The sequence below is a fragment of the Molossus molossus genome, unplaced genomic scaffold (genome assembly GCF_014108415.1).
Source record: "Molossus molossus isolate mMolMol1 unplaced genomic scaffold, mMolMol1.p scaffold_m16_p_1, whole genome shotgun sequence".
NCBI lineage: Eukaryota > Metazoa > Chordata > Mammalia > Chiroptera > Molossidae > Molossus > Molossus molossus.
In genome coordinates this window covers 26,793,263-26,815,591 of record NW_023425344.1, presented here as the reverse complement: position 1 = coordinate 26,815,591, position 22,329 = coordinate 26,793,263, and the positions used below count along the sequence as shown (strand labels likewise).

At 44.6% G+C, this 22,329-nt stretch overlaps 1 protein-coding gene across 1 annotated transcript in view; it reads right to left on the bottom strand.

The window, feature by feature from the left end:
- Window positions 1-1,573: 1,573 nt before the first annotated feature.
- Window positions 1,574-22,329, bottom strand: part of NWD2 (NACHT and WD repeat domain containing 2) — a 164,968-nt gene continuing 144,212 nt past the window's right edge. Inside the window, exons 4-7 of the mRNA XM_036278163.1 lie at window positions 17,949-18,152; window positions 14,961-15,105; window positions 10,077-10,666; window positions 1,574-5,506 (exon numbers count right to left, since the gene is read on the bottom strand). Coding sequence (XP_036134056.1) covers window positions 1,574-5,506; window positions 10,077-10,666; window positions 14,961-15,105; window positions 17,949-18,152 — 4,872 coding nt within the window. The remainder of the gene's footprint in view (window positions 5,507-10,076; window positions 10,667-14,960; window positions 15,106-17,948; window positions 18,153-22,329) is intronic.

Genomic DNA, 22,329 nt, shown 5'->3' with positions numbered 1-22,329 from the left:
GCTACCGTGGTCTTGATTCTGCACTTGACAAGAACAATACAGCGGCGAGGTTCACGATTTGTCTACGGACATGTGATGAGTTCATGGCAGAGCTGGACCGAAAGCGAGTTAGTTCCTTGTTCATTATTCTGCCTATTTAAGTCACAACTTCCCCTTTCAAAGAAAGCCAAAGCAAACCACCACTGCTGACCCCCTTGGAAAGTTATCCAAGGACATGCCATGGAAAAAAAAAATCCCTTTCTCCTTTAAGGACATAATATTTTTTTTAATAGGTGACTTCATGTTTTAAAAAGATTAATACATCATTTCACAGCTTCTGCTCTGAAATGGAGAGGGCTAGAAAGCCTCCAAAGAGCCCTCAAGCAGAAAGGGCGACAGGGAAAGAAGCAAACATCCAGTGTGTAGAAGTAAGAAAATGGTTACAAACAGGAACAAGAAAGAACCTTTGGACACCCCTAAGACTTATGGAATATTTTAGCACAAAGATGGGCATATTCGGTTTGTCCCAGAGTATTTGGTCACTATCTGCGTGTTACACCGGAAAGAGGAGGAATGAGAATAAGGCAGATGTCACCAGTGTTTCGTAGATGGCATGTCGAGAAAGCATTCCTTCTGTTACGATTTACTGCAGGGATTTAGAAAGTAATTTATGCTTCCATACAACTGACGGAACAGCACGGACTTTTGTTAGTACTGATAGAAATGAACAGGTGTCCGGACCAGCTCTGTAATGCCCTTCCTATAATTCCTCCCTGCACCCGGCACACGTAGGCGTTGCAAAAAGACATGAAAAGATTGTGGTTCCTTATCAAATGTGTTCTTTTGCAGCCCAGGAAATAGCTTTAAAAATCCTGTGCTCCATTACACAGGAACCCTGGCATGCATTGTCCCAACTGTATTTTCACGAAGACCGGCTCGGTGTGTTCAGTAGCCCTGTGACCGTGGTCGGAAGTTGTTGCCCCAGTCCAGTTTGTGGCCTCATCTTGCACCTCCTTTCTCTTGGGAAACTGGGGGTCCATCTGGGCATTTTTATTCCATGATTTTGTACTACCAGGCCTTCGATCTGCAGACTGGGTTTACACAGTTGTCAGGATTGTAAAATGTAAGGAGAGATTAAGGCTGTGTTTACTTATGGCCACACAATCACTCGAAGTCAAACAGCTCTGTGTGTGCACGATTTCAACCGATCCCTAAAAAACTGGCTCCGGTCTAAACGGTCTCTGGCCCCTCTCATCTGAACCACTGGTTTCAGTGATGTTGCTGCTTCTCCCACCATTTTAAAACTACCTTCTATCCCCCCATTGATGTCGCCATTGAAATATGATTTCTACACATTCTCTAGAAGAGTCTCAAGATGTCATTCCTGGATAAACTTTGACAAAGAGACCAAACCCAAGACCCATTTCACATTTCTGTACATTTCACGAGCATGTTACTAATAAACACTGGGACCCCAGCCTCTTTCCTGTCCTTTCAGAAATGAGCAGTCTGTCATTGGGGATACAGAGGGTATTCCCCATCACTCTTCTGCGTGTGCATCGTGTATTTCTGACGAGCAGGATAAACATTTTTGTCAGTTGTCAGGGCCATAGCTGTGGCCTCTGGGTTCCAGGGCAGAGCACACCCGGTCATAGCAAGAATTGTATTTCTTGGAGGGTGTCGCCTCGTTGGGCTCAGTGGGGTCACTCACTGTGATGGGACTGTCTCTTGCAAAGACCTCGGTAGACTCTCTCCATAAGCAGTCCACAGACACTTTGAAACAGTAACTGTTGCACTTGGCCCTGGATGTCTGTGTCGCGTTGTTGAATATCTGCCTGCTGTTTGAAGTGGCGATTTTAATCTTCAGCGCAGCGTCCACGCGGTCCACCACCGTGTATATGCCTATGCTCCCGTCGTCAAAACCCACGACGATGTTCAGGTGCCTCTGGGAGAGGGCGAGGAAAGTTGGTGTTTTGTAAAGGGAACAAGCACCGATATTTTTGCCGTCAGCCAGCCTCATGACAATTAAACTGGATATCGCACCGTTCTCATCCTCGTCCCCCCCGCTTCGGAAACAAATGTACACCAGGTAGCGACCGTCTCGAGACAGCCTCTGCCGCCAGATGACCCCGGAGGCGTGAACCACCCGCAATTTACCGCTGTGTAAATCCAGCACGTTGATATTGTCATCTCCCCGGGACAGGATGCCTAACTTTCCATTGGGAGAAATTTCAAAATCCTCTAGCGTTTTCAGGAAGTTGTTTGGAAGTTGCACACGGCGGCAGATCACTTCATCGGTCAGGCTCCAGATGTTCACCGTCTCGGCCGATGTGATAAACACGATGATGTCAGGACAGTCGGGGATCAGCTTAAAACTCACGATGGTGCTGCCATCCTCACAGCAGAATTTCTTGGTGATGCTGCCTGTCCACAGACTGACGGCCAGCACTTTGCTCTTGGTCATGCCCACCACGAAGGTGTTCGCAGAGGTTATGAAGGCGTTCTGCAGTGTGGTCAGGATGTTGCAGACCCTGTGGCCCGTGGCCAGTCTCCAAACCCTGGAGGCGTTTTCCTCACAGAGAGACACCACGAACTGGTCGTTGTGTGTGATGAGCAGCTGAGATATCCTCTGCCCGTTAATCCGGAAGAGGTTTTCCCCGCTGTTGGTGTGCCAGACATACTGGCTGCTTTTGTCATCTGATGTCACCATTATGTCTCCAGAGGACGTCAACACGCAGTGTTCAACGGTTCCTTCGTGTTTAAACACTGCTTCAATGAACCCACTGCTGAAGTTCCACTTGTGGACACAGTCAGAGCCGTCGAGGGAGTAGATGATTTCCCCTCTGGCCGGCAACACGAGACTTTGGATGGGTTTTCCCGTCTTATCTATGTTGGACATAGCTGTGATTATGTCGATGTCCCAGACAGACAGGATGCCACTGGTTGATAACGACAGCAGCATGTTGTGGTGACGGGATTTCACCAACTTCACGATGGTACCTGAGATTTCTTGTAAGCTGGCCATGCACTGTCCCGTGTCCCGCCTCCAGAAAAACACGGCTGAGGTATTTTCCATGGTGGCAATGATGCAGTCTCCGTTTTTGGACAGCACGGCAGATATAAAGCGCTCATTGTGCTTAGCTCTGAACTTTTCAGCCACCTTCCACATGCCAGTATCCAAGAGCTCAATGCTGAGGGCTTTACAGATCAGAATTGCACTTTGGTCCTCCGAAAGTTCAATGCTGACCACCTCGCTGTCTTCTCTCCGGCAGTCAAAGTCGTCAGTCAGCTGGGGATTGGAGATGTCCTCGGTATTCCAAACAGAAAGGCTTCCCTCACTGTCTACCATTACCATTTCTTGAGCCGTGTCCAAGATAAGAAGAAACTTCACAAACCCACCTGAATATTCAGAGGTCACTGTGCACAACTTTTCTCCACTCCCTAGATGAAATATGGTGGTGGTGTTCAGGTACTGTCCACAGAAAGCATGCATCCCGTCCAGAGAGCACTGGACACACGTCACTTCGTACCAGCAGTGGAACTGGTAAAGGGGCCATCCGTAGAGCAGATCGATGACAGTGACATCTTTGCTGGCTTCGAGCCAGGCAAGGGCATGGTTGACAGACAGCGTAAATCCATTGATGTAGGTGGAGCCGCTGCCATGCTTGGTCCCTTTGATTTCCACTTCAGACAGGAGACAGGAGTTTACATTGTCATAAATCAACAGGGTGTTATTGGTCGTAGCCACCACAAGATACTTTTCGTCACTGGAGAGTTTCATGCCCAGGATGACAGACTGGGCGGTTGTGATTTGCCTGAGTAGTTGACGAGTTTCCACATCCCATGTGCTGATGGAACCATTTTCTAACGCTGTGAGGACAGTACTGGGGTTACAAGTGGGCAGAATCTCGGTGACATGCAGGTGACTAGAGGACAAGGGAAGACGCTCTGGGCTGTATGTCACGTCCATGGATGAATGCAGTGGCACAATAGAGCAATATTTGGGCCCGTCTTTGTCGCACTCTAGAAGGAGGTGTCTCAGTTTGGGCAGGGAACTCACGACAGGCAGCAGCCTTTGCTGAAGCTCTGCTGAAAGGGAGCCGGGAAACGCAATGACCTTGTTTCTGATGCTGCGGAGGGTGTTGGCCAGGAACTTCAGCTCCTTCTCTGGCGAGTAGTTGTAAGCCAGCTCGATGTCTGAAAGCACTTTGTTGAACTGGCCAATTTTGATCATGGTGTAAAGCCAGCTGAAGTTCATGATGATGCCATAAAGCAGGTCATCGGTTTTCCCACACCTGGTCAGGTGGTGCAAGAGCTCACACATTTTCCGATGATTGACGAAAAAGATGTCAGGCTCCAACGGATTACACTGGAAAACCCAGGGCTGGTCTGGGGCCTGCCTGTCGAAAGAAGCCTGTTCCATGAAGTGCTTTTCTTCCTCCAGCAGGCTTCTGCTTTCCAAGTCAAGGCAGCCATTCAAGTAGGGGTCTTCGAGGCAAAAAGCTTTCCTCCTGCCCCCTGACCAGACCCCCAGGAAATAATCTGCCAGGATGGTGTGCATTGCATGCAGGTCACTGTCTTCCTTCAGATACAGCTTCTGGGCTATGAGCTGCAGGTGTCTGTTGGCCCAGACCAGGAGTGTGACGTTCTTCACGTGTCTTTCTATTAAATACCCACTGAGACCCTCCTTGAGCCTCGAGATGTACAAATAAGGGACTCTGAGGGGGTTGCTGGGCCGGGTGTTCTCATTGAGCTCATTCATCACACTGTTGTCTAGGGCCAGCACATCCTCCAGTTCCATTTCACTCAGACCCATTTTGGCCATGGTGATGTAACCAAGAGCCCTGGAGACCAGTTTCTGACCACACTTCTTCTCCAAGGACCAGAAGAGCTGCTCTATACTTTCATGAACGGTGACGCAGAGGGAGGATTCATCGACGTCTTTGTGAGATCTCCAGTGTCTCACCTCCCTGAAGGTCAGGTTCACGAACATGGGCAGCGTGCACTTGGAGAGCGCGTTGTTCACGTAAATCTGCTGGCCCGACGTGACCTTCCTTTTGACTCGCAGTAGCTGGTGTTTGAGGACCTGGCTGCACATCTTCCTGTCCCGGGGAACCAGCTCGATGTAATTGCTTTCTTCGTGGATAAGGCACCTGAGTTTCTGCAGGATCCCGTGTTTGTTGGGCAGTGTGGAGAGGACTATCCGCACGGAGCGGGGAAGGTGAGCGGGGAGCCACCACAGCTTCCTGGCCTCGTCGCTCTCTGAGAGCTGCTCCAGGGCGTCGAATATTATTACGAGAGGTCTCTGCGACGAAGACTCATTCAAAAGGTTGATAAATAAGTCACGGAGGTCGTGAACCTTCTTAGGGTAGCTCTGCACCAGACACTGGTAGTTAACTGCCAACTGTTCACAAACACTGAGAAGGAGAGTCCTGAGGTCAGTGCTCACGTCTGTGCTCCCTAGAAAGCGCACGACTATGACTGGGTCCGATTCCGGTCCTGCATGTTCGTGGAGCCAGCCGTAAGCCTAAAACATAAAGGTGCTGTTTAGAATGGTAATACGTATTCACACGGTCATGTACTACAACAGCTCTTCTCTGCCGAGGCCAGCCTCTGGTACCCTGGCCATGCAGAACGTACTCCAGAACCAGGAAACAGAAAAACCTGCTGAGAAGGTCGAAGGGCCGTCACAAAGCTCATGCACTAAAATCTATAAGTGAGACCCTCAGGATCACTCTGCTCAAGGTAATAAAATAGTGGCAGTAGTAACATTCAACCAAAGGCAACATTTAGCTTGTATTCTAAAAGTTACAAAGTGTTTCATAGACAGTCAATCTGAGTATCTAGTACGGTCAGTTCTTTGACACTGAATCCCATTTCCTGGCACAGTTGTTGGCACATAGTAGGTACTTACTAAGTATTTTTTAATGAATAGATTCATAATTTGCACATTATATCGAGTCAAATTATTTTCCTTAGTTGGATCACATAATACTGTATAAGGCTGCACACATTCCCAGTTAGAATGCAATAAAAATAGTACTAAAATGATACTGAATATAATCTTTTTTTTTTGACAGCTCCCAGTCTTTTTATTTAATTAACGTATTTTGTTACAGATGTTTCTCCTTTTTCCCCCATTGACACCCTCCTCCCATTCCTGCCCCCCCATCCCCGAATTGTTGTCTATGTCCATTGGTTATGCTCATATGCATAAGTTCTTTGGTTTATCTCTTCCCTCCCCTCCGCCCCCTCCTCTGAAGTTTGTCAGTCTGAACCCTACTTCTATGTCTCTGGGTCTATTTTGTTCATCACCCTATTCTGTTCATTATATTCCACAAATAAGTGAAATCGTGATACTTGTCTTTCTCTGATTGGCTTATTTCGCTTAGCATAATACTCCCCAGGTCCCTCCATGTTGCCTCAAAGGGTAAGAGATCTTTCTTTCTTACAGCTGCATAGTGTTCCGTTCTGTAGATGTACCACAGCTTTTTTATCCATTCATCTGCTGATGGACACTTGGGCTGTTTCCAGGTCTTAGCAATTATAAATAGTGCTGCTGTGAACACAGGGGTGCATATATTCTTTCTGATTGGTGTTTCAGGCTTCTTAGGATATATCTCTAGAAGTGGGATCGCTGGGTCAAATAGTTTACTATATCGTGCTGCTATAGGATCAGCATTATGATTATTATTTACCGTTGTTATAAAAATCTAGATGGTGCTGGTTAAAAGAGTTTTGCTAACTGTACTTTAGAACAGTTTATATGTAAACAGGAAGTTATGGTTCTCACATTATCTCTCTGCAAGGAGCAAGGGAACTACAGTATCATCTAACAGAAGTGGAAACTGAGGTCCAGGCTGGATAAATGACTTGCTCAGAGTTAAATGGTTACCAGCAAAGTTGGAGAAGTTCATTTGACTTTCATTCTAGTGCATGTGCGCGCGCTCTCTCTCTCTCTCTCTCTCTCTCTCTCTCTCTGTTACATAGTTAAAGAGATAATATATGAGTGGGTTGCTAAGTTTAATATTTTTCTGTCTGGAAAGACCAGAATAAAAAGGGACATGATCAAAATATGAAACACTCCAATGTGTATTTTTAGGGACATAATGTCTTTCAGTAATTGGAATTTACCAAGGATACACCTTAGAAAAGGAAGTATTGTTTAATACATTAGGAAGTAAGTTTATGAAACTTGGTTCCTTAAGAGATAGTTCAGGGTAAACTACAAAGATATATGCTGGTCAGTTTCAGAACAAGCTAGTAGGGGAACTAAACATTTTATTGTTGTTGTTTAGCCCCAACCTTTGATGCTGGTTTGTAGGAAGATAATCCTTCCATCCTATAGGTGCCTTTGATGGCAAACCAGAAACAACACAATTTGTGGTCCCTACAGGCTGCTTATGATGACTGTATGCATTGTCTTCCCTCCTCCCAGTCACGTGTCACTGAATGTGTGGTATCTGCAGAGAGTGTCCCTCCAATCAGAAGCTCACGTCCGTGGACATGTTGCGTACACAGGAGATACCCATGAGAGTGACATGAGGTGTCTGTCTGCATCCTCACAGGGACACAAAGCCACAAGGGAGCACAGGTTGTTGTTGGTGGTGGGTGGGAGAAGATGTCCCCAGGAGAGAGGCCAGAGAAGCACAGGCAGGGAACCTAGAAATGGGCGTGGCTCTTCGGGGGCCAGAGTCCTGGACTCTGAATAGATTCACTGTGGTCACTGGACAAAACATTCCGAACAGCGAGAGCTCAGAAAGCCATTTTCAAGTTGATCAACTCGACTGTCACCACACTGCCTGACCTGGACTGTCAGCACGTCCCGGGTGATTGCTTCCCATGCTGGAGCGTGTGGAGTGCATCACTGCACGGTTAGCTTGGCCAAGTTCAACAATATCTGCCCCTCACAACCTTGACTCTTTCCCCCTCCACAAGGAAGACAGCCCTAGAGTGAGTGTGCAATGCATCTGTGATGTTTTCCCATCTGATTCAGTTCCCATGCACCCCTCAGAATGTTATTGTCTCGCTTACTTGGAATAATTTTACAGTTTGAAGATTTGCATAAAAATTAGTGTTCAGAGACATACATCACATGCTCGCTCACACATACACGTTCATTTCGATGCAACATGGCCCCTAACTGTAAGCTGGTCACTTCCTCTGGTGTTCGAGCTGTACTGATAAACACAAGAAGAAACATCAGCCGCTGGGCGTCACATATTAAGATGGTCTTCCTAAGGACTTTAAGAGTGAATTTGATGTACCTGATTTTCACCGGTGAGCTTACATTGGCACCTAATCCCCACATAAGGTGTGACACAGCTGTCTCTATTCTTGTGCTTAAGATGACCTGCTTGAGATCATGTAGCACGTGATAGATTATGATAATGTTCGTAAAGTTCAAGAAAGCTGTGGTCTTAAGAGAGTTAACCATAGGAAGAGCAACACATAGATTCCAAAGTAACATCAGGATAATAGAAACCATCAGACTTTGATATCAAGTGTAAGAGAGGTTAAAAATGGTTTAGTCCAGCCCAGCCAGTGTGGCTCAGTGGTTGAGCGACGACCCATGCACCAAGAGGTCACCAGTTTGATTCCCGGTCAGGGCACATGCCCAGGTTGTGGGCCGATCCCCAGTGGGGGGGCATGCAGGAGGTGGTTAACCGATGTTCTCTCTCATCGATGTTTCTATCTCCCTCTCCTTCTCCCTTCCTCTCTCTCTAAAATCAATACAGAAAAATTATTTTAAAAAATGGTTTAGTCCAGTTTAGACTGAGGTGCTAAGACAACAGACAGGTTGAGGTTCCAGACCATCATGCAGAACTTGAAAGGAAATTGTGAAAACCGGCCTTGATACCTTTAGTGGACTACCCACCTCTAGGCTGAAAAAGAGAATTAAGAGGCCAAGAAAAAAGTTGGAGATTCAGGTGCTGTGAGTTGTATCTACCGCCACCCTACTCCCAAAGGGGAGGCTGAGAGATGCCCAACTCTTCATTTCTAGCCTATGGAAATGGACCTCGTAGAGGGTGTGCTCTAGAGGCTGGGGTCGTGGCCACCTGTGTCTGATGGCATCTGAGAAACAGAGGTTGCGTGACTGAGGCCGGCGTGACAGGGTGTGAGGGGGAGCCGCTGTGTTGGAGCTGGAATTTCTCAGGGAAAAAAATGCCCGAGTGTTTCCCCTGTACCAGATGTGAACCACTGGAAAGCATGAGCTAAAAACGTGTTTGCTGGTTGTTTCTTCCCCCATCCTGTTTAAGGGAGTGTGCTGGGCTGTGGAGAGGATCTTGGTAGAAAGACACTAGAAGTGTGTTGCTGAATATCTAGGGGCTAAGGAAGTGACACGCTAGAAAAAGATGCATTCCTTCATGTCCAGGGAAATGTACTGAGAGATGCTTAGGAGAAGGGATGTGGGAGGGAAGGATGTCCAGGACCCACGAGGAGCCCTCAGATGAGGCAGGAAGCGCCACCTGCCAGTCCAGGAGGCACAGAGCCCGGGCCAGAGCAGCACTGGTCACGACTCTCTGGCCACCTTCCCTCTCCTACATCCCCTCCACCGCAACCCTGTAGGGTCATAGATGCGGTTGGGATTTGGGATTAGGGGTGGAGGGGCAAAGTGCTGTGTGGAGAAAGGAGATGACCATGTCCCTGTCCACACTGTACACACCCTGCTTATTGTAAGCCTCAGCTGGGGGAGAGGAATGTAGACTGGAATTGTAATTATCGTCTCAGACTGGAAATACGAATTGCTGAATTGAGACTGATTTATGTCCAGAAGCAACTGGAGGGCTTGTCTTTGCTGCGGGATGAGAAGAGTTGTGAGACCTGCACTTGTTTGTGTTTGCGTGGAAGCCAGCCCCACACGCGCGGCTGAACAGCGGGAGAGAACAGAAAGCTGTCCTAGAACTGCACCCACGAGTCACCCTCTTCAGTACACCCGCTCTACCAGCAAGAGAGAAACGCTGACATGTCTACCCCAAAAGACTGGCTAGAATTCAGATAGCACACACACAAAACAGAAATGAGTCTGACCAATTTACATTTTTTCCCCAGAGTAAAAGTTATAAATATACACGTAAAAAATAATAGGCGTTTACCTTCTTTGCTACTTCGGCGAGCAGAAGCGTCTTCCCGGTGCATGGCCCACCATATACGATGAGCGGGTTGATGTACCCGGTTTTGCTTGGGAGGATGTATTTATGCACGATGGTTAGGGACTCGCACTTGTACTCGTAGAAAGAGGCATACGTTTTACACAAGGACGAATGCTGCAGGATCTCATCATAGAGAGTATCTGTTTCCGTGTCAAAGTTCTGCTGCACCGTCGCCTGGATGATATCAATCATGTCCTCATAAAACTGTTTCCCAAGGCCTTCGATGTAATGATTCTCTATCTCCTGCGAATAGCCTAGCTTCATGTCACAATGGGTAACAGACGTGTACACTCTGAGATTAGAGGACGCGACAATGGTGGGAATAAATTCATCCCTGAGTTTTACCAGCTTCTCCTGGGCTTCCGGGTCCCGAATAACCCTGGGTTCTGTTCCCGTGATATCCATGTACCTCCCCATCTCCGGGATTTTCACAAAGCGCTCGATGTTCGCGATCTTCCGGATGTAGCAGACGCACTTCTTGAGGAACGCGGGCGTCTGCTTCCCCAGAGCGAAGTCAAACTCGTCCTCGATGGCTGAAAGCAAGCAAGACACCAGCTCATTGCCCGGAGCAGACAGGCAACAGCCCCTCCGCCCAGCCCTGAACTCTCCCCCCAGCAGCAGGTGATTTCGCTTATAGTGTGAGGCACAGTCGTCTATAAAATAATTTCTTCATTTTCTACTTGTGTTTTGCTAGACAGCCTACAACCAGAACAGCGGGTTTTAAATGCTCGAATTGCCTCCCTGGTAGGAGGGAGAGGTTGAACATCAGAGAGCTGCCAAGTTTCTATTTCAGTTACTCCCCAGCTTCCTCTCGGACTTCAGGGGTCAGACTGAAGAGCAGGGGCCAATGGGCCAGAAAGCATGAGAAACGGGCTTCCTCATCGGTTTCCCCAGTGCATGTAGCTTCCCACTGCTTGAGGTCACTGTACCCCAGACATACGTGTCAATATCAATATAAAGGCATGTTCAAAATACAATCATGTTCTGATTAATTGATCGATCTGGATTATCCACATCACTGTTAAGCCACATGATATCCATCAGAATGGGTACAGAAAAATGACTTAGTATGTAACTTTATTTCTTCTCAGATAAGGCTTGTAATACATATACTTAAACACAAGTACATTTACATTATAAATCACTCAAAGCCCCATTGGAACGTTTAAAATTGGATCCATCATAATAAAAATCTTATTTGTACATGATTTTTGAGAAGAAAAATAAAAATGAATGAAAGAATTACACCAAAAGAAATGAATTTTAAGCTAAGACTGGCTGCCCGCCCTCACGTGGTTATTTCTTCTCTCCCTCCTCCTCCGCTTGCCCTCACCCCATTGGTCTCACTGAGCACCTGCTGTGCCAGGCAGGCTGCTGTTTGCTCAGGGTGCAGTGGTGAGAAAACAGACAATGCTGAGAGAAAAGGCCTCTCTGGAGCGTCCAGTCCAGGGCAGAACAGTAGACCCGAATCCCACTAATACATGTATCAAGATTGTTTCAGTCTCAGGAAGGAGAATAACGTGCTGCAGGGACAGCAAACGGGTGGGGGTGGGGCTGGGGGATCCTAATCCACTTGGAGGGGTCAGGGAAGGGGGTGACTACTGAGCTGGGATCTGATGGAAGCAGGGGGTGAGGAGGTGGCGCTCTGAACATACAGGGCTGGTCAGATGCTGAAAACATGTCAGCACGCTGGCCACACCTCCAATATCAAGCAAAACCTAAAACACACATGTATCTGCAAAGTAACTATTAAGGAAGATGGGAACTCTATTTTAAAATGATGCCTTTTAGTGGGACTCTCGTGACAATATTTCTTCAGTGATGATAGTACTTGATCAAAATGTGTGACTTAAGTAAGAAAGAAACGTGTAGAGCCACCAGCGTTGAGTGAGCTGAGTCATTTATGTCGGTATGTTTTATCAAGGGTTTTACTCAGGCGACTTGGTGAAGGAGGCCAGTTTAGTCTTCTTTTTATAGAAGAATAGGGACTCCTTACAATGTAGACTAGGAAAGATGCAAGAGATCTCGGCTTCACGAGCTCCTGCAGAGAGCAGCCTTTGGCCTGAATCTTTGCCAGGCACCCGAGTAAAATGCCAGGGGGCACGCTGGCTGAGGTGAGTGCTACATGCTAAGCATCACAAAGAGAAAGCGGCCAAACTTAATATTTATACATAATGAATGACAACCAGAGGTACGCACTGTTACTCTGACTCCCAGAAAACAAGTCAGCTGGAACCTGACATGGTTATCACATCCATGGAAGGAATGTGTCAGTCAGGAGTGTTGATGATAAATGCAACATAAAAAGATACAAAGCAAGTTGGTAGAGCCCAACTAAGCTTGGCTGGGGGTGGGATGGGGCTGGACTTGGGAGTGCCTGGTTGATGATAGACTTCATAAATATACCTGAATAAATAAGTCAACTCTATGGACTTATTTTTAGAAGCAAAATGCATCGTCATTTTAGCAGACTTTTATGAATAATTTGATATTTACTTGTCTATAGATATTATCAACTCCCCCCCTCCTAACTAGAACACTATACCGTAGTTGTTTTCTCTCTTGACATTTTTCTTAATATCCTAAAGTTGAACCAGTCACAGAACCTGGTAGAGGAAACATTAGGAGGGGCTGCCCAGCCCTGGCAACCATCATTCAGGGGGCATCAGTCTCTCTACTATCCCTGAAACCCCTCAGTTTTGACGGTCAGTGTAGGGTGCCATTTTGAGGTCTAATTTATTTCTCTCCTTCTCCTGTTTTTTAAAAAGGTAAAACTGGAAGTGTTGTGAAAATTACATGTAAGTATAAATAGTACACCTTTCCAGATTCTGCCTAGTATTCATCTTTTCAAGATTTCTGAGAATATACAGTACACAGCTGACCCTTGAACAACATGGGTTTGAACTGTGTGATCCACTTTTATGTGGGATTTTTTCAATAAACACGAATGGCACTGTAAATGTATTTCCTCATCCTTATGATTTTATTAACATTTTTCTTTTCCCTAGCTTACTTTTTGGTAACAATACAATATATAATACATATAACATACAAAATATGTGTTAATAGACTGTTTATGGTCTTAGTAAAGCTTCTGGTCAACAGCAGGCCATTAGTATTTAAGTTTGGGGGGCATCAAATTGAACATGGATTTTTTTTTTTAAAATCCTCACCCGAGGACATTTTTGCATTTATCTTCAGACAGAGCAGGAGGGAGAGAAGGAGGAAGAGAGAGAACAAAACATCGATGTGAGAGAGACACATCGACTGGTTGCCACCCACATGACCCCAACCAGGGCCAGGGACAAACTGCAACTGAGGTATGTGCCCCTAGTGGGAACCGAACCCAGGACTCTGGTCTGCGGGCTGATGTTCTAACTGCTGAGCCAAATCGGCCAGGGCTGAACATGGATTTTTGATTGCACAGGAGGTTGGTGCCCCAACCCACACATTGTTCAAGGGTCATCTCTACATCCATTTGAAAGAGTGGGTACTTCTCCAGCAATTTTCATTTTGCAAATGTCAGTTTGGAATGTAACATACATAACATTGTTCTGAGCACGTATATCTTTAAGCAACATAACCCCAAAAAGAAAAAAGACCACTTGTTACTAGAAGGTCATACTACAGAGTGTGAACTTACTTATCTTCAAAAATATTCATGTGAACAGAGATTTTAGTGTGGAGGAAATGAGGAGAAAGTGTTCGGCAATGAAATGTTTGAACACTTGAGCTGTATGATTCTAAAGAGAGGGTGCCTTCCCCAAACCGGTGTCTCTTCTCAGGAATAGGACAGCTTTGCTCCGGGCATTATATTTTCTTAACACAGTGTGTTTTTAAAACACGGGGGTTTTGCCTTTGATACAGATGAAGAACCAGTGCCTCAGAAATGGATCAAAAAGATCCCAAAAGAACAAGGATGTTTGTTGATCTGTGTATTCTAAAGATGGTACTTATTCCTGCCAATTCTAGTATTTTCAGAGGGCCTAATTTTTGACAGCTTGCCGAGAATGAATTTGTCGAAATTATTTATAAATTCTCTGATTATTTATAATTTCTCTAGATACATGGAGTCCACGTGTCCAGGGAGAAGAGAATCAAATACCCTTTAGGTTTTCACAAATGCTTTGCTATGCCATTCGCAAAAGCAATCTGAAAATGCAACTGCCATTGGTTTTCCTTCAATAATTCTTTACTTTCGACTTGCAAAATAAAGGCGACACTGCTGGCTTTGGTTCCTTCTGTCATTCAGCTCAAATGTCATTTCCTTATGGCCCACTCCATCTACACCTGGACCCGTGCATCCTTCGTCAGCTTTTACTATCCTATTACTAGTTTGCTCCATACATATCTTTCTGAAATTATCTTGTTCATGTATTTGATTAATTGACTATCATTTATTTCTCCTCACTAAAAAAAAAATAAGTCCTGGGAGAGCAGAGACCTTGCCTTCCTGTCCACTGTTGTATACTTAGTGCCTAGCACATAGTATCAACTCAATAAATGTTTGCTGAGTGGGTGAGTGGGTGAATGAGTGAACAGTTCAACTGAGAAACACCGACCAGGTCTGGTTTGTTATATCCAGCCTGCTCTGACTTCTTTAAAACATTCCTTTTTTTTTTTTTTCTTTGGAGAAGTCCTCAAATTAAGTAAAAGCTTATCTATGATTTAAAAAAAAATAACACTTGTCTCTCCAGGAGATAGAAATGTTAGAAAAATTAAATTTTACCAGGTAGTAAATGAAGTTGACAGAACCGTCAAAGGGAAACAGTAAATGCTTCTATTATTTATCTATTCCTTAGTGTGCTGAGGATGTACAAAAATTACCTGAGAACAGGTACCTCTTAGCTTGGTTGTGTTTCATTTTCCCCTTTTCATGTAACAGTTTTACAGCAGCCTTAAATATCTTTTTGATCTCATCTGATATCTCTTGCCAGGTCTTCTCAGTCTCAGCGTGGGCAGAAGGCTGCATCTGTGGAAATGCGAAAGGGAACCATCAGTCTTAAACTCATCACAGAAGAATTGATATGTAAGAGCAAAGGAACTATTATCATTTGAAGGTTTACTGTGCGCCAATACTGTGATGGTTGATTAGCAGACAGTGTCTCACTTGATACTCCCACTCACCCTGAAAGTTAGACATCATTTCCATGTTACGTATGACCTTGCCCCAGTGACACAGGGGTGTGAATGCAAACAGGATTTGTTTGCTGAGCTTTCTTATTATACCATGGAGTTCCCTCTTGCTTTTCGATATGCACGTAATAACAAAATCATCTCTTTAATATTCTTTAAAGAAGAGAGAAAGTTAAAGGGAAGTCTATTTAATTGTCTTTCATTATTTCTTCTTCGTTTGCTATTATGACCCTCTAGGAAATAAAATAGGAGGATTGCCTACCAAGAAAGTAATATTTGTAGAACCTTGATGATAATCTTACTCATACCTTCATTCATTCTTTTTTTTTTTGTCCAAAAAGTCTATTATAATGCAATTTTTACAAAACTTGGAATATTTTCCCAGAATGGACAGCAAAGGTAAAAATTATAGGCGTTTTATGGTGTATCCATGACAGGGCTCAATAAATCTGATTTTGTAGGGATTGGGAAGAGTAAGCTCTCACTCTTGTTTTGAAGTACAGAGGATAAGGCTCAACCTAAGACAGTCCCATGGTTGATGCATCTTCATGGCTCCTCCAACCACCCTTTCTCTCTGCTGGCTCTTAATGAGCTGTACTGCATCCATGCAGACCCGCCCTGGCTCCGGACAGGCTGCCCAGCACCCATCAGCATTCTCTGTGTCCCCCATGAATGAACACATTTCCCTTCTCCTCCTGCTCCTCCCAAGTGTTTTTAGCATGTTTTATGTCTATAATCAATTGACAATAATCATGCACTATAATAAACTTAAAATTTGGATGAACGACATGTTGCTATTTTAAGAAGCATGTTACACAACTTATGGAATCACTTCAGGAAACAATTGAAGTAGATGATGTAATAGCATTTTTGTAGAAAATGAAATGAACACCGAGAATCAGAAATTTTCCCAGTTATGCAATTCAGAAGTAACACAGCTGAAAATTGGAATATTAGTTTGACACAGAATGTACATTCATTTATTTAACAGCCGCTTATACAGAAATTCCATGTGGAGTATGGAGAATAATTGAAATCTCCCTAGAGGGTCACAGAATGGAATGAAGGAAAAATAACTACAGCGAGTGAAACAGCAGCATGTGAGCAAACCGCTGTGTGTTCCTGGTTTCTCGGGGATTGTGTGTTTTGACAGCTACACTTCCTAGCTACGCCCTGTACTCTCTGCACATTTAACCAGGGAATGGTTTGGGTTTACCCCAGGATCCCTTTCCATAGAAGCAATATGTTTGCAGATAATGTCTTTGGAAAATGCATGTGAGGGGGAAGAAGGAAAACCAGGGATTCTGACACGATTTCATCTTGCATAGAGAAAATGCTTTATGTTAATTATCAGAGCGACACTTATGCAAGGTCCTTCCATGAAGAACTGTCACTCAGCCAGGGCTCTCGTCCCCTCAGAGCTGCCTGGGGCTAAATGTATCAAGGCTGTGCTCTTGGAAGAGGGACGGCATCTGTGCCTTCTTTTCAAGCGCTCTAAATACTCTGCACTGAATAGGCCCACCCATTTTCTCCTCCTCCTTCATTCAGTTTCAGGGGACACATAGTGGATACATTTAAGAACCACGTTAGAGAGGGGACAACGATATTTCCATCATGTTCTGGCATGAATCAGCCTCACTCCAAGATTCTACATAAGATTTAAGACTATAAAGTAACTATGTATCAGGTGTTAAAAAATATTGAATTAAAAAATAAGAAACTATAAAAATTAGGTAGATTTAAAAAGACCATTCCACCAAACAAACAAATGAAAAAACCAAAAAAAAAAAACCTTTCACAAATTAAAAGTAGAACTGTTGAACTTGATAACTCAATGTATGAACAGGGTGAACACAGCTGAAGAAAAAATTAGTGAACTGGAAAAAAGAACTAAATCTTCTGGAAAGATGAACAGAGAGATAAGGAAATTGATGATGTAAAAGAAGATTAAGTCCAGATGGTGTGGCTCAGTGGACAGAGTGTCATCCCATGGACTGAGATGTCCCAGTTCAATTCCCGGTCAGGGCACATGCCCAGGTTGCGGGCTTGATCCCCAGTGGGGGAGGAGGGGTGCAGGAGGCAGCCAATAGATGATTCTCACATAGATGTTTCTATCTCTTTCTCCCTTTCCTTCTCTCTCTAAAAAAGTCAATAAACACAAAATTTTTTTTACAAAGTAGATTAAGAGACATGGAAGATAGACTGAGGTGGTCTAATGTACATCTTATTCAAGACCAAAAAGTAAAGAACCAAGGAAATAAAGGAGAGATTATTTGATGAGATGGCTGAGAATTTTCCACAACTGAAGGAATTCATAAACTTACAAACATGAGAAGCATGACACATGGTAATCAGAATAAATAAGTAGACATATCACAAAATGGGAAAAATAAGAATATTTTCAGATAAACAAACACTGAGAGAGTCTGTCTCTAGTATACCTTCACTAGAGTAACTTCTAAAAGTTGTACATCAGGAAGAAGGAAATGAGCCCAGAAGGAAAGACTGAGGTGCTAAAAAGAAAGGTGAGTCAAGAATTGGAAGGTTTCTTAGCTTTAGATTTTGTTAAAAGGAAATATAGAGCCCAGTGCAGAATCACATTCAGTCTACCACTGCTGGGTGACATACACAGTTCCAATTTATGGACAGATACCTACGTGGCAGAGAAAGGGAACTTACTGCATTTTTATTGCTTTTCAGCATTTCTGATTTGGGTCTGAGGTAATAAGCCGCTGGCACTGAGTTCTCATCACGACAGTACCACTCTTCCAGCAACTTGGTCTCCAGCTTTGCTTCTATGGCCGCGTCCAAGATCATTTCAAACTCTGCGGCCTCCACTTCCCCGGGGATCCGGATGTTCCCGTATTTCTCCCCCAACAGTCCCTGTGTGTCAATGAGAATGTGCAGGTTAGTGTATCACCAGGAAGGTTCATTTCAGTGTTCACATCACCAGGTCGCTCAGTAAGTATTAACAAATAGATTACAACGGACATTGTGCCATCGGTTTTCTTTCAATGACAGTGGATACATTTTCTCCCCCCGTGGATTATTTCGTAAGTTAAATTAGATCACTTATATTGTACTTATAATAAGTTCTTCACATACCGAGAAATGAAATGGAGTATCATATTAGACAAATTCAAAATGCAGAATTTTGTAGTGAATTTATTTTCCCAGCATTTACCTAATACAACAAAAGTTGTTCTAGAGATTTTTTTTGGTTTGTTCATGACACAGAAAAACCCTATGACCTATCAAACATGTAAACTATCAAACAAAAGAAATGCTTTTATTCTTTTAAATAATACTTCTATTTAATACTGTACTAAAATGATAATGGTAGTGATTGAAGTCACAGCTTCCCAGATAATCCTCATAGAACTTAGTCAAAGTTATTTAAGGTGGTGTGATTTTGTCCTTGACACGTAAAACACGTTCTCACTCCAGACTCACAGCCTCTGGCTCCACAGGCTGGAAGTCCTGGGGCCCTGCCCGACCCCGTCCCTGCTCTGCGGAGCCCAGGTTAGGAAAAGACTTAAAGGTGACACCGTCTCAGGGGATGGAGGGCAAGCCAGGAAAATGAGCCCCGGCGGTACCTGCCGAGCAAAGGGGCTGCGACTCCTTTCTTATCCCCAGGCCATCAGAGTCACGCCCTTTCCCTTACTAGAGAGGAAATCGCCAACCTTTGGACAAGAAAAGCAGGGCAAAGGTTTCGAACCGTCCGTGAGTCAATCCATTATTCAACCAGAAGGGAGCGAGAGTGGGGCAGGTACAGCCAACAGGGTGGTTTAAACGGCACTGAAAGGGGCAAGTGGGGCAAGTGTCTTTCCTTGTTTCAAGCTCACCTGGGGGAGAAAGGACAGGCCGTCCATCCTGGGTTCCTCGGACCGGCCTGCGTGGGTTTCCTCCCAGTTCTCTAGTCATTCACACCCAGGTATGTCCCAAACACTTTGCCGTCCACCTGTGTCCTCCACATGATTGAATTTAAATCCGATCCACTTTAACACAGGGAATTTTTTGAGCATCTGAGTCTACCAGTAATCTACACACATTCCCAGCACAGAGAGGAAACTGGAACGGATTTCTACAATCAGTAGAATATTCCTCCTCCTTGGGTTGTTGCAACACTTAAATAATAGTAAGTTTAAAGCACTCAGCTCCGTGCTGGCGTGTTCATGAGTCCTAACAAGTGAATATTCTGTTGAGTGGAACGGAGCACACTTCCCACTGCAGTCACACGGGGCGATGCAGAACTAGTACTTATGTTTCCAGAGCTGTGAGCCGCAGGGCCAGTGCTATTAAAATGGCAGACATGCAGAACACGGACAACATCAAGTGTTGCTGAGGATGTGGAGCAACAGGCATTCTCATTCATTGCTTCTCCACCACAAGGTCCCCAGAGCCTTAGCCCCTCACACCCATGCTGCTACTTCTGTCCCCTACACTGCCCAGGCCTGGTCTGGACTGTGGCACAGGCCTTCTAGTGCTCTTCCTGCTTCCACCCCCAACCCATTCTCAAGAGCGGCTAGAATGTTCTTTAGACATGCAAATCAAATCCCATCCCCTCCCCACCTTAAAATCCTCAGGTAGCTTCCCACAACATGGACTTAAGTAAAATTCTGGATCTGGCTGATTTAACTTCCCCTCCCTCACGGTGCTCCAGCCTTTCTGTTTGCCACCAGCTAAGCTCAAGCCTCCCTTAGCATGTCTGCAACCAGCTGTGTCCTCTGCCTGGAATCAAATGAAATGCTTTGAAAAGAGTTAATAGTATGATTTCGTTCATTCATTCATTCATTCATTCATATTTTGGTAGGTGCCCCTAGTGGGAACTGAACCCCGGACTTTCTGGTCCACAGGCCGACGCTCCAACCACTGAGCCAAACCAGCCAGGGCAAATAATAGTATGATTTCCAAGCCCCAGACTGACCCAGCTACAAATGGAAGACGTATGAAATCATTGACTGGGATGCTACTATCAACCCCACTGAAAACTGAAAACATTTCAAAATGTGAGCAAGATACCATTTTCTCCCTATTCAATTGACAAAGGAGAAAGTGCTCAGTGTTATGTGAAGGTGTGAGAAAACACCCACATAGTGCTGATGGCTGTGGAAATTGATCCGATGCTTCTTTGAAGGGTATTCTGGCAATATGTATTAAAAGCCTTACAAAAATACACACACACACACACACACACACACACTTTTGCATGGCAGTTATTCTCCTGGGAATTTGTCTTTAGAAAACAATTAAGGATATACATAAAGACTTAGAATATTTATGGTGAACCTGTTTTAACAGCAAAGAGCTGGTAGAACAACCTAAGTGCCCAGCAAGGGGGGCACTGAATACCATATTTTACGGTATCTTTATTCAAAGGCTGTATCAAAGCATGTTTTAGAACTGCATGGACATAGAAGGATGTTTATAATATACTTTGAAGTGAAAAGGAAAGTTACAGAATAGTATGTATAAGATGATTCCAATGGTTCACATATATATATATATTCTCACATATATGAATATCGTGTGTATACACAAACATACACATATACATAAGAGAGTTTTTATAAGAATACATAGCAAGGTTAATGGCTATCTTTAAGTGGGTAGTTTTAATGTTTTTTTTTTTTCTTTATTGATTTTAGAGAGAGAGGAAGGGAGAGGGAGAGAGAGATAGAAACAATGAGAGAGAACATCAATTGGCTGCCTCCTGCATGCCCCCCACTGGGGATTGAGCCCAAAACCTGGCATGTGCCCTGACCGGGAATTGAACCGGCAACTTCTTGGTGCGTGGGTTGACCCTCAACCACTGAGCCATACCGGCCAGGTTAAGTGGGTAGTTTTAAATTTACTTAGGTTGTTTTACGAATGTATTGCTTTTCTATTAAAAAACTTTTGGGGGGCAATACATATATATTATTTTGTAGTGAGAAAAACAGCAGGTATTAAAATATTTTAAACCCAGTGACAGGCTGCCTATACTGAGGCATCATCCCAGACCTACTGTGCCAGAAACTCTGGGGATAGTGCTGAGCAATCTGTGCTCCAGCAAACCCTCTAGGTGGTTGAACCACTAGTTTAGGCCAATAAAAGTATTAGCTTAATAGCACTCGGTATTTCAATTAATCTCCAGTGACCTATGCAGTGGAAGCAAGGAAGAACATAGAGGAAGTCTGATACACATCTGTACGATTACAGGCAGGAGTGGCTGCTTCATAGTGTCCCAGGAAAGAGTTCTGTTTCGTTTGTGAGCATCTTCATCTTTTCTCTTCCTGTTGACCAGCACCTTTGCCATGCACTCCCAGCCTCGTTTTTCCAAGGAATGGGATTGTAACGGGATCACATTCACGGTTGGCTTTCTTGGGCACCTCATGCTACCTCCACTGCCTGGCACCGCGCCATCCACAGTGTTCTTTCCATCTCCCACGGGCCGGTGGGAGAAGACTAGTCCAGGGAAGATCTGTGTCCCAAATAAATTCATGACCTAAACTCTACTGCCCTTTAGGGCAGAAGCCAGAGCTGTTCATTCCTAGCACATAGACAATATTTTAAAATGTTTGTTGAATAAATGAAGAAATCAAGACAGAGAAAGAAATCACTGGAATTTGTTCTATTCTTATTTGAATCTTTTTTTTTTTTTTTTGATTCACAGGTAAGGTCACAATTTGGGAAGGTACTGGTTTTGTCGGCGACCCTCATTTCAGCCTGTCATGTTGGAGCAGGTACTGGCCAAACACAGTTCTGGTTGGGGTGTGCCCTATCTCCTTGGGACATGATCCTCCTCATCTATCTGGCTTACTGAGGTGACTGTGGCTGGCCCATCCCTCCTCAGTAGGAACCTCAGTGACCAGGCAGGAGGAAAGTACAACCTGACTGTTCTCTTTAGCTGCATAAATGCTCTGGAAGGGACTTTGGGTGGAGCAACTGCACATCGGTCTCCATTATTTCAGCATGGTCAATGAGGGCTTATGGAGGGCTCTTTTGAGATAAGGGTTTCTAATTCCAATGCAGTGTATCAGCCTGAGGCCAATGAAAAACTTTCTTATCTAATCTGCGT